Below are 12,814 nucleotides of genomic sequence, written 5' to 3' on the forward strand. Positions count from 1 at the left end.
CCCCTCGCCAAACTTTCACGAAAAATACTCGTCTAGCCAAAACTACTATCAACAATTTCCCACACTATATCTGTGCTGAAACCTGAAATGTAGATTCCATGAACAAAGCTTATTTTGTAGAACTGCACGCCTGGGTATACATTAGTCATTGTGATTATAGTGTAGTAAACACAAGTAGTGGGAATTTTGTAAATTGGATTACTTAGGGGGACGGTTGATCAAGAACTTATTTACATTGGACTTGAAGACAATCAGATTGTAGTCAGCTGGAAAGCAGGCAAACGGAGAATTCCACAGATATTCATATTATTTGGATTACTGCTTATATCTTGAGTGTCATTTTCACAACATTTCGGTCGATGTAACCTCCGACCTTCTTCAGGTGTATCTTGTCAAACTCGGAAGTGTTTCTGTTGAACTTGAAAATTTGGATGGAATTTCTAACGGAACCTTTATTTACTTCACGGAAGTAGCATGTTCTCTTTCTATCAGTCATGACTGGATAGAGGTCCTAAGTAGTTCGCAATTGTATTTTTCGGTTGGCCACATTGAAAACTGAACCTTCAACCTTCAGGAGAAGGTCACTTTTATAACTGATTTTTCCAAGGACTTACTACTGCGCCACAGGTCCCTGCAGACTTGAAATTCTGTCCAGATTCCCTGAGCTCGACAGAAACATTCGAGTTCGACAGGACAATAAAACACTCTTTCTACATCGCTATCATTATACTTAAATAAAATTATTACTTTTCTTTACTATTCTTATATAAAAATAAAAAGGCTTATTTTCCATCAAATTTACATGTGATTGTGGGGGTGTACAAACACGTATGTAAATTAGATAGTCTAATGCTTAAATGCTCACAGACATTAATATTAGAGTGTATAAACCGGTTGAAAAAATATATCTAAGAGTTATGGATGACTTGTTAAAGTTAATTATAAACTACAGCAATTAGAACAATTAAAACAAGTTTTTTCAAACATAACTTAATCCTAGAAACTAAAACATATTTTGTGTCATTAAGGTATATTGGAAAATAACCTCAGAGAAACAAGCGTTGATTAACTCACATTTAGCATAATACCGTTCATAGAAATATAGTTAACATATAAAGATATTTCGATTGGTCTTTTAATATTGGCATTTATTATCAAAGTTTCGGGTACCAAACAGTTTTAATACCGTGCATGGAAATATATAAACGTAGTTAACGTGTAAATAGAGACAGTTTGATTCCTCTTAATTTTGGCATCGTCCTACTTTTGCTTTCTTCAGAAATCTTATTCTCTTCTAAGAATCAAAAACAATGTTTATTATTCACTAAGAATTTTTTTTTTTTTTTGGATAAACAAGAAAATGGCGCATCAAGTAAATGTTTTTATCTTTCTAAAATAAAGTCAGTTGCAGGAAACATTAAAAAAAAAAGCAGGGGAGATAATTCGATCAGTTCACTCTCTAATGTAAATATGTCCATACTTCTGTCAGATATGAAATTTGACATGGAAAAAAAAATAGACAAAATATGCAATACACATTCTACACAATTGTAATCTCAAATAGAAATACAGAAAAATAGAACAGAGGCTATTTATTGTAAAAACCATTTCTACCAGGCATCAGAACTTTTGTGCTGTCACTAACAAATAATTTGGTAAACAGAATATATATATATATATATATATATATATATATATATATATATATTACTGTTAGCCAAAAACAAAGTGGAAAATGCAATAGGTTGTATGAGAAATCAATCTATAAAGTTCTGTATTTCAAAATGTTCATATATAAAGGATTCATGTCTAAACTAACTTATGTTTAGAAACCCGTTTTTAGGCATAAAGTACACATATATTTAGTTTACTTTTACGCAAAAGACTTTTGGAAGACTTTTTGTGAACTTTTAACATCCCTAACATAAGGAATTAATACTTCACAAGGTGAGGGAGGTGGTAAATGTACCTTACATCCCCCCTTCATTGTCACAACGAATTACTTACCTTACATTTGGCCCACAAAAACAAATTATAATAGCACATGAGTATATTTAAATTACTATCACATCTATGTGAAATACAATAATAATTATTACTCATTAAATATTATAACCTATATATCTATAAAAGTGAGAATGTGTGCGTGTAAGGACACTTCTCAACCTATATACTCAACAAATTTTTGATCTACAGACTTGAAATTTTGGTATACAGAGAATTCAGATATGTGGAAAAATTTTAATCGGTTTTCATCCGGGGAAAAGGGCTGCTAAGGAGGTCAAAATTGGAAAATTGGTATGTGGGAGGTCACAAGATTTTTATCTGTTTTCAACTGTTTCATGAATGTGCATGCGCAGGTCATGAAACATGACAGTTCCATTATGTTAAGTATGAGTTGGTTTGAAAACACTCTTTGAAAGTAATGACAAGTTGATATAATGGTTTTCCTACTTGACTTAGTATCTTTAGGTTTTGATTTTGATTATAGCTCGAGTATTTTTTTTTTTACTTACAAGAAGTGAACTGTTTAGAAAAAACAAAATACTCACATGTTTCAGTTTCTTTACGTTTTTTTTTTAACTTCATTTTTTTTTTTTAAGGAATTTAACTCTTACGGTATTTCTGTTTATAATAAAAAAGAACTGATTAATTAAAATATAATATTTATGCGTATTTTATGCCCAGGCAACGCCGGGCGGCCTATTAGTAATTTAATAATATCAAACATAAATGGTAGCTTACACTTCAATAACTTAATCATTCTCTGCGAGCCTAATGCAATAGACATCCTCTAACTTCCGGCTCCTAGCAAAAACACATCCCGACCAAGTGATCTGCATATTTTTTTTCTTTTCGGAAGATGAGGTTTACCTGGAAAATTCAAAGAAAATAACACCACCAATACAATCATGGTTCGACACATTCTGTTGGTAAATAAATCATTAGTAATCAAAAAGTATTTAAAATCTTTTAACATTTTCATTTATTGTTATTACCTTGAGTCGTATCTAATAGTCTACCAAACTGCATTGTCATAGCCCTTAAACTCCTTACATACAACACACAATACTTCAAGCAAACTATAATATAATTCAACATTATTTCCTTTACAAATTGAATACTTTTGGAAGCATTGTGTATTGTAAAGAACTTTTCTCATGGTGGACGCGCCAGTTAGGACATTAGATCGTATACTAAAATTCATAACATTACGCTCTATTGTGAGATACAAAGGGTTTGTAGCAACAACTTTTTAAACTGATTTCATTCATTTTTTTTCCAACATTGGCCACAAATAATTTTTCCGACATTGGCCACAAATAATTTTCTATTTATCTCTCATGAACCAATCCGTTTCCCATACAACTTGATCCTCATTTTTGCTCATTCTCATTAGATATATGTTATATTATTTCCGTTGCATTATATATTATTTTTAATACACTTGTTCCTTGTCTGCGTTTTTAGTAATAAAATAAAAATTGTACATGAAATAGACAGGAAATTGACGGTTTCATGACTTCCCGTTTCCTTCATTTGCAGATGAAAAAAAGAAATGGCTGATGAGCAATAAACTGATTTAAAACAGCTTTTTACAGGTTTTAGTTTATTTGCAAAACCATTGATATGATGAGATAGAAACTTCTGTAAAATTCATAAATAAATATTATGCTTTTATCAGATAAAATATGCTATTGAATTTTTTCCCACCTAACTGAACCAACTAAGATACATATATCTATTCCTACTATTATATAAAAAAAAAAAACTGTGTTTGAGAGAGAGTTCTTTCTCTATAGTTTCGGAAACAGCTGGGCCAATTTTTTTTATTTTTACATTTCACAAAAGGTACTTGATGTAGTTGAGAGTGTTCTTATGTAGGTTTTGTATTGGAATGAATCTGATAACTATCAAAATTCGATAATTGAAAAAATCGAATTACAGAAAGAAGTCTGATTTTGATCAAAATTAACACTTTTATATAACCTAACATCACAAGTGCATTTGAGAAGTTTTATCATTGCACAGACAGAAAGGCCAACCTATAAAACCAACTGTACATTCTTTGATAAGACAGGGGTGTGTTCGAAATGAATATTTCTGTTTAGAGCACAATTTAACCGTGATACTTGACTTTTGCATTTTAAACTAAGTGAAGCTATTATTTACAGATAATTTTATAAAATAATCAGTAGATTCTCTACAGTGCACTGTAGGCTACAATGTATTGTGGACTAAGTCACTGCGAGGAGGCATGTGAAGCTTCCTCCCAGTATATTGTTATTGAAATCTGTGAAATCATGGAGGGTGGAATATTTGTTGATTCTCATTCAATCCCGGACAACGTCAGGCCTCCCTGTTAATATATATATTATTAACTATATAAACTAACTAAATAATATAAAAAATACTCAAAGTTATCTTCATTAAAACCCAGCAACTGCCAATAAATAACATGAAACTAGTAACAACATTTTAAAATGCTTCACATAATACAATTTATCCTGTGACACTAATTCAGGAATTCCAGAATTTAACATTTCTCCTGGAACTGCACTGGCTTGTTGTTTTGACATCTAATTTGTTAATGTACACATTACATAAATCCAGTCATGGACAGGCGTCCATTTTTTCCAAACCACCATCTTTGTTTTCCTCCTCAATAACTAACTACAACAAGCAAGGGAGGTCCACCCTTGAGAATTTATTGCAAAGGAAAAGAACTCATATCTTAGTAGAAAGGGGGGGGGGGTAACTTAACATTGGGGTTTTCTTGGGAAAGCCTAATGTTCCATAAAAAAGAAAACAAAAGCAAAACAGGTCCTCATTGCAACAAGTTTTTCAGAAGAGGCACCTATCTTTATTAGACAATCTGCAACCTGTTCTCAGTCCTTGATCCATAGGATCTTCAATTCTTCATTCTGGTCACATCAACTCCCAAACGCTGGCCACTCACAAGATTTGATGACTAAAGTCTTTACCAGAAATGCATGGTCTGTTCTACAAAGAACTTTAGGCAATCTGGGTAGTCTGAATATCTCTTTAAGCATGGCAGCTATCAATATATCAGCACAAGCTACTTCCATCAAGCGCAAGAATCTCTGAGACTAATAGACTTTTTTTATTACATGGTAAAATATTTTTGATGACCAGCATATAGGAGCCACTCTCTTCACCTTGCCCAAAATAAAAATGATAAAACCAACTTGTAAAGATCCATATTTTAAACTAGCATAAACGGCATTGTAACAGCAAACAATATTCAGATCCAAAGGTTTCCCAAGCTGGGGAAAAGATACGAAAACCGTCCTTAAATTTAACTTCTTTAATCTCTAATCACTTTTGTTCTAAATCGATCACTTCTACAGAATATGAAATCATCTACATGTATTGCCGGAATGCCTATCCAATCACCAGTGGCATCATGTCAAAGAAACAGTGTCGTCTGCATTCACCATTCAAGTGAGTTAACACATGATTAAATAACTTGTATCATGAACAAGGTATATCATTTCATTCATAAATACATCCTTTTAGCTTCCACACCTGTAATTCTGGACACACATCAGATGGTAGTCTAAGAAAAATTTATTTCTTCAACATATTAGCTTGCAGAAATACCGAGGTAAAATCAAGGGACTCCACCTGCCACAAGGTTGTTAAAAAGAAACACATAGCCTCATGCCTGCACATTGATCTGTTTTTAAGTTATGGAAATCTTCTCCATAACAATGTACAACAAGACGAGCCATCATTATTTTGTTGTCATTCACAAAGTATTTTGATGTCACCCATCTTAATATATATTTATGTCCCATATCAGGCACACACTCATATACTTCATGAGCTTTCATATTTTCTTTGTTTCATGAGTAAACAAAACTATATGTTACTGATGACGTACTCTCTTTCTTACTTGAAGTTCTATCAATTGATCAACGTGATTCCAACTGATGAAAAGGATTTTCATTCGCTGCTCTTGGTTTTATATTTAGCCAATGGCTATATTTTCCTGTCGGCTTTGGTTGTGTGCTTATAACTATTCCTTTATACCACTCGTCACTTCCTTTCTATTTATATTCAACAACCTTCTTTGCACTTGACTTTATACTGTTATTCTTTCGCTTCCTTTCTATTGCTATTAGAATTGTTGTCATATTGTCCTTCATCTTCCTCCCCAAACACTTCATTCATCTCATTTGAAAAATTTGTATTTTCTTCATTTCGCAGTTCTTTGTCTCCCTTCATCAAGTGACACGAATGCATCTGAAAAATCCTCCTCCATGTCTGATCGATTCACATCGACTTGCTTTCACGAGAAAACCTTAGCAGGACCGTGCCATCCTTCGTAGTTTTGTCATCTGTTACAGATCCTTCATCTGCATACGTGATCATATCGTATCTCAAGGCTTTCCAAATTCTTTTGCTTGCTTCCACCTTCATGACGATTTGCTGCATGTGGGACACTTACTTTTTTTTTTTTATAACCATGTTCCGTTTCCAATGAATGTGGCTGATCATTCAAAACTATTTGACTCAAATACAATATCATTTACATTTATATCCAGAAGTGCATTTCTAACATTCACAGTCCAAACCAAAGATATTTTAGCTCACATTTTTCATTATTTTTCAAATTATTTCCGCAACGATTAAATTCCGACGTTCTATAGTATCGGTTTTGAATGTAATTTCTGCAGATGTCATGCAGGTTTCAATATTCAGCTTTCCATTCATCTATCGGTAGTTCTCATTATCAAACTTTTATTTATTGTCAGTTAAAAGCCGTTTGGGAGCTTCAAAATAAAATCTCCATATTAAAAATATGTTGTGAATAATTTCTTCACTCTTCTGGGTTTTAATCTGGCAGCAGAGTATCTTGTGGATGAATCAATTAGGTGCAAAATAAAGCACTGGTTTTGCTGATATTCTTTGAAATCGAAACAGTGTTATTAAATCAGAGACAACCATGTTCAGAAGTCATGATTTGTAATTTTATATATATATATATATATATATATATATATATATATATAGCAAAAAATAAGTTTTGAAAATTTAGTAGTACTCCTGTAGTTTTCATTGATTTATGGCTCAACAGAGGTAAATTATTATTTTTTTTTTTTTTTACAATGTCAGCTTCAATATAATCCTTGACATCTTTTATACTTTACTAGAAATTATACCCAGCGTTGCCCGGTATTAAATTGGACGAAAATGAAAAAAAAAAAAAAAAAGAAAAACAAAAAAAAGGAAACAGTCATGTGAGTATTGTTTTTCTCTAAATGTTCACTTCTTGTAATTAAAAAAAAATACTCTAACTGAGATTGAAACTGAAACTTAGTCAGTGAGTCAATTATGTTAACCATTAGGCCAGCTTGACACAATCTTTAAAAACTGTTTTCAAACCTACTTATTCTTAATATGTGAACTATCCACGCATGCAGTCGTGAAACAGCTAGCAACCATAAAAATGACTCCCACATACCAATTTTTCAATTTTGACACCTTAGCAACCCCCTTTTTTTCTTGCTGGAAATGAATTAAGTTTTCCACATGTCTGAATACCATATACATCAAATTTCAAGTTTGTAGATTAAAAATTTGTTGAGTATATAGGTTTAGAATTGGCCTCACAAACATTCTCACTTTTACAGATATAGAGATTACAGGAAATTTAACTGTTTTAATAGCTTTTGCTCTCACTTCATCTTTGAAACAAAATATTACAGTTTCACTAAATAATTATTTCGGTCATTTAATGTATCCAAGCATACATTAAACCAAATTTCTTCAGTAACAGTTCGTGAGCAAGCAGAGTCCAACAGTGCCATACCTAATTTCTCTTTCACAAGAGTGGACATTTTTACACCAAGATAAGAATCATTTATTCATGTTCAATAATACAAATCGACACGAAACAAAGTAAAATTCACCTGGTCTGAATCTACAACTGAAACTCATACAATCTCTGGCAAAATGATCATATTTAAAACAACGTATCCGTAGGATTTATTTTATATCTCCTCCAATGTTTTGCTTTCTTGATACTTCCATATTTATTGTAATTTGTTGTTTCAACTTCTTTGATAACAGGAACGGTTTGACATTCGTGAAATATCAGAAGACATTTTTAAATTGTTGCATATGTCTAGCTTGAACATGTAGTTCTTGCTAATTTTTACGTTTTACTCCCATATATTTGCTGCATTCAGAACAAAAAAGGCTTGAACAACTTCTGGCAAATTAATTCCCAAATTTCCATAATTTTTTCATACGGAAATTCATATTGTACCAAACATTTATTTATATCAATTCCACCCACGTTTTTGTAGCAGAACTCTTTAAATAGACAGATGCCATCGTATTGACATCCAGCATGTAGATTTCATCTAATCTATATAGAATTATATTCAATCCATTTGCTTCACCGATATTCATTATTGACAAATGAACAAATTCTTTTATATACTGCTGCAGTGACAAAAATACATCCGGACTTTATTTCTCTTTAGGTAAACCTATAAATATAAACTGTATGCCTATACCTTGCTTCCATTCAACATAAACCTCTTCATTTAGAAAAATAGGTGAGTGCTTTAGAAAAGAAGCCATCTTTCTTTTGAATGTGTTTCAACGCTTGCTGAACAAGATTATTTCTCATCGTACAAAAGACAACTTTTGTAAGCAATATTAGTTTATCACATAAATCCAATCATAGACACACGACTGATTGTTTAATTCATCCGCTTTGTTTTCTCAATCAATAACCATCTACAACAACAAACAAGTAAGATGACTAAGAACGTCTCACAAAAGAACAGAACTGAATGCAAAGGGTGATAATTTTAAGATAATTAAGTTTGCATGCAGGTTCTGGTGCTTTTTAAAATTCTCTTCTCTTCAGCTTTTTTGTTCATTTGTTTAAGTTACCTGAAGATAATTCGACAAAGAATCGAAAACGTTAGTGATACATATCGAACATATACTAATTCTTTTGATTTTGACACAAAAAAGATCATTAGAAAAATTGCAAATATAAAAATATTATAATCAAACAGAAGAATTATGTTTAACAATGTTAGCCTAAATGAAAAAATTCTATCTAAATACAAACTTTATATATATGTATATATAAAGTTTAGCGAGGGAGAACCCTAGCAGTGTTAAAATATTAGGAAAATTCAAATGTAAGAGTGTAATATTTATTTACTAGCAGGCCGCCCGGCATTCCCCGGTCGTAAAATACGCTTAAATATGATATTATGATTAATGCAGATTTCATATTGAACCCAAAAGTAATAATTTAAAAAGTTTAATAAAAAAAAAAAGAAAACAAACTCATGCCCCATCATCGAAAATCAAAAGCAAATCGTTTAGCTTACGATTTACTTTTTCCTTTGACATTAATGCCTGAGCTATCAAGACATGTTTGCTGCAAGGCTAAAAATTAAAACATGAACAAATAACTATTACATTACGCATGCATATTCATAATGCTGTCATTCGACCATCACTTGACAAATTCCATTTTTCTAATTTTCACACTTTTGCACTGATTTTCCCCGACTAAAACCCAAAGTTTTGCATGGGTGCAAATACCCTATATATTAAGTTTCATGTCTGTAGACTAAAACTGACAGGAGTTTGGTGGGCAAAATTGTTTTAAATACATATACGCATAAATAAATATATAGAAAGAGGTTTGTGTTTACTATAACCTTTTTATGCAAATAGTACGAAGGTATAAATCATGTAGAATATCTGCATGAATATAATTACACGTAATAGTTAACTGTTAACTAAAGATGATCATCCCATAAGAAAAAAAAAAAAAAAACTAATACGTAATTAATTAAAATAATTTTTTAAAAGAATATGCGAATTAGCTAGATTTTTGCAGATGAATGCAATTCTACGACCCATATATAACAAAGTCGTATTTTCTTTTTAAATAAATAGAAAAAAAAAGTTGTTTTAATATGAATATCAATACAAAAAAAAATCCAAATTTATAGGAGCACAGATACATGCATTTCAGAAGATCAGAACAACATTGATATGGTCAGTTACAAATTCAAACAAATGAATTTCCTTTACTCTCTTCAGCCTCTGTTTAACAATTATAGGCCTTTTGGTTTGGATTTGAAACCGATAGTACCAATGTTCTGATTTTCTGTAATATATACACACATACATGTGTGTGCTGTGGCGATTAATCAGAATCGAGAATTGAAAAAAAAATCAGAACTCTAGATCCCCTCCCCATAAATATGTTTATGTTTGTGAAAATAGATGCATGTATAATATGGGTATTTACGGTATACCCCACCCCCAATCTTTAGCTCAATATTTAGAGATTTTAAAGGAATTCGTGATTGTATTAGAATTGGGAAAAATATTGGAATCGTTTCATCACTATTATACTACCTGAACACCATTACTATTTCAATTTTTGTTTCTTTAAATTTCTATAATTTTTTATCTTCAAATTATAAATAAATGAAAAAGTGTATTATGTCTTTATGTTTGGTACATATGCAATATACTATAAAATAAATAAATAAATAAATAAATAAATATAAAAGTAATCCCAATTACAGAATTATTTTGTAGGATAATAAGGATATAGGACAGTATGATGAAAAATGAAACAATGGATTCAGCAAATAAATTCTGGGAAAAATTCTGGTCTGAAAAAAAAAAAATAAAATAATGACTCGCTTACATTTGTTTCAACATAATTTTGTTTTCTTTTTTTTTTTCTTCTTCAAAATTCGTGTGTGAAAAATAAAACGTTGAGCTGACCACGGTTTAAAAGTTTTGATTATACAATAAACGGAAATTTAGGTCAATAAAATCTTTTGTTGAAATGAATGAAATGTAATTACAATTAATTTAAGGATTGTTTTTGACGTAGTTATATAATTGTTATAAATATCAAATGGAGATTTAAACGCCTGATTAAAGCGGCTGTACATTTTTACTGAGTGTTGAGAAGCTAGCAAAAAGGAATGCAAAAAACACTGCGAAAAGGAAAAAACAAAGAAAAAGAGAAAAGAAAGAGAAAAGAGTAAAAGAAAAAAAAAAGAGAAAAAAAGAGGAAAAAGAGAAGAGAAAGAGAAAAGAGAAAGAAAACAGACAAAAGAGAAAAGAGAAAAGAGAAAAAGAGAAAAAGAGAAAAGAGAAAAAAAGAGAAGAGAAAAAAAGAGAAAAAAGAGAAGAGAAAAAAGAGAGAAGAGAAAAAAGAGAAAAGAGAGAAAAAGAGAGAAAAGAGAGAAAAAGAGAGAAAAGAGAGAAAAAGAGAGAAAAAGAGAGAAAAAGAGAGAAAAAGAGAGAGAAAAGAGAGAAAAAGAGAGAAAAAGAGAGAGAAAAGAGAGAAAAAGAGAAAAAAGGAGAAAAAGAGAAAAAAGGAGAAAAAGAGAAAAAAGGAGAAAAAGAGAAAAAAGGAGAAAAAGAGAAAAAAGGAGAAAAAGAGAAAAAAGGAGAAAAAGAGAAAAAAGGAGAAAAAGAGAAGAAAGGAGAAAAAGAGAAGAGAAAAAAGGAGAAAAAGAGAAGAGAAAAAAGGAGAAAACGAGAGAAAAAGAAAAAGAGAAAAGAAAAGAGAAAAAGAGAAAAGAAAAGAGAAAAGAAAAAAGAAAGAAAAAAGACGAGAAAAAGAGGAAAAGAAAAGAGAAAAAGGCAAGAAAAGATAAGAGAAAAGAAAAAGAGAAAAAGAAAACAGAAAAGAGAAAAAAGAGAAAGAAAAAGAGAAAGTATATATTAGAGATATATCAGGTAGTTATGTTTGAAAACAGGGAATGTTTCACACTAGGATCAAAGGACTGATACACCTATATTGCGAGAAAAAAAATGTCGATATTTGGCCGGATATGATGTCAGAGATTGGTGGCCAAAATATCATCAGTTTTAGTAATTTCAATGGGAGAGTACATTTAAATCATGCTATAACGAAGCAGTAATATAATTAAGCAATATACTTAAAACATGACTCTTTCTTTGACCCTTCCGCAGGTAGACGATCAGATAAAACTTAACGTGTATGACACACGCGAACTTCTCTCCTTTCTTAAAAAAAAGTCTCCTGTCAATGTCAGCATCTTATGTGACAGAAGATATGAGACCCAAGTTTGTAACGCCGGGTTCCATCATCAACGACAAGGCACAAGCATGCTGATCTTCTGTTATATATAAGTTCACATGTATCGAACTACAAAGTAATATTTTTTTTCAAACATTTATTGAGATTGTCGAACTGACTTCCTCATCTTGGTTGCTATAGTCACAACGTTTCGGCCGTTTTGCCCTCCAGCCTTCATCAGGTGTTTTGTATTGCCTGGGGAACCATTTGTTATTCATAATAATAATAAAGGGTTGGGTTCGAGACTCCTAACAAATGGTTCCCCAGTTTAATACAAAACACCTGATGAAGGCCGGAGGGCAAAACGGCCGAAACGTTGTGACTATAACAATAAGATGAGGAAGTCAGTCCGACAATCTCAATAAATGAAAACACTTATCTCAAAAATACAGACAATTACTTCTTCAAACGTGTTCATTACCCAGATAGCGCCTTTATGAGTAAAATTAGAAATTTTCTGATATTTATATAATTTTACTTGGACAGAGATTAGAGAATGAGGGTAGAGAGTTGCATGTTTTGGTTTCGATTCTAACTGGTGGCACCCAAGTCATACATATGACTTGGTTCAGGTTCAGTATAATAGAGAATTGTCTCTATAATAATATGTAATCTGTATGAATTAAAATATATTTCCCAGACAATGCCGGGTGGCATGCGAGTTTATTT

General features: G+C 31.4%; 1 protein-coding gene across 4 annotated transcripts in view; it reads right to left on the minus strand.

Moving 5' to 3' along the window:
• LOC145239767 (uncharacterized) overlaps positions 1-12,814 on the minus strand; it is a 759,337-nt gene that overhangs the window by 434,475 nt on the left and 312,048 nt on the right. Inside the window, exon 2 of one of the 4 annotated variants that reach the window (XM_080103198.1) lies at positions 1,730-2,874. The exons of the other annotated variants lie outside the window; for them this stretch is intronic. Coding sequence (XP_079959324.1) covers positions 2,795-2,874 — 80 coding nt within the window. The 3' untranslated portion in view covers positions 1,730-2,794. Of the gene's footprint in view, positions 1-1,729; positions 2,875-12,814 lie in introns of those variants that run through there. 4 annotated transcript variants of the gene reach the window in all.

This window comes from Euprymna scolopes, chromosome 19, assembly GCF_053919585.1.
Source record: "Euprymna scolopes isolate OS-2025 chromosome 19, ASM5391958v1, whole genome shotgun sequence".
Taxonomy (NCBI): Eukaryota; Metazoa; Mollusca; class Cephalopoda; order Sepiida; family Sepiolidae; genus Euprymna; species Euprymna scolopes.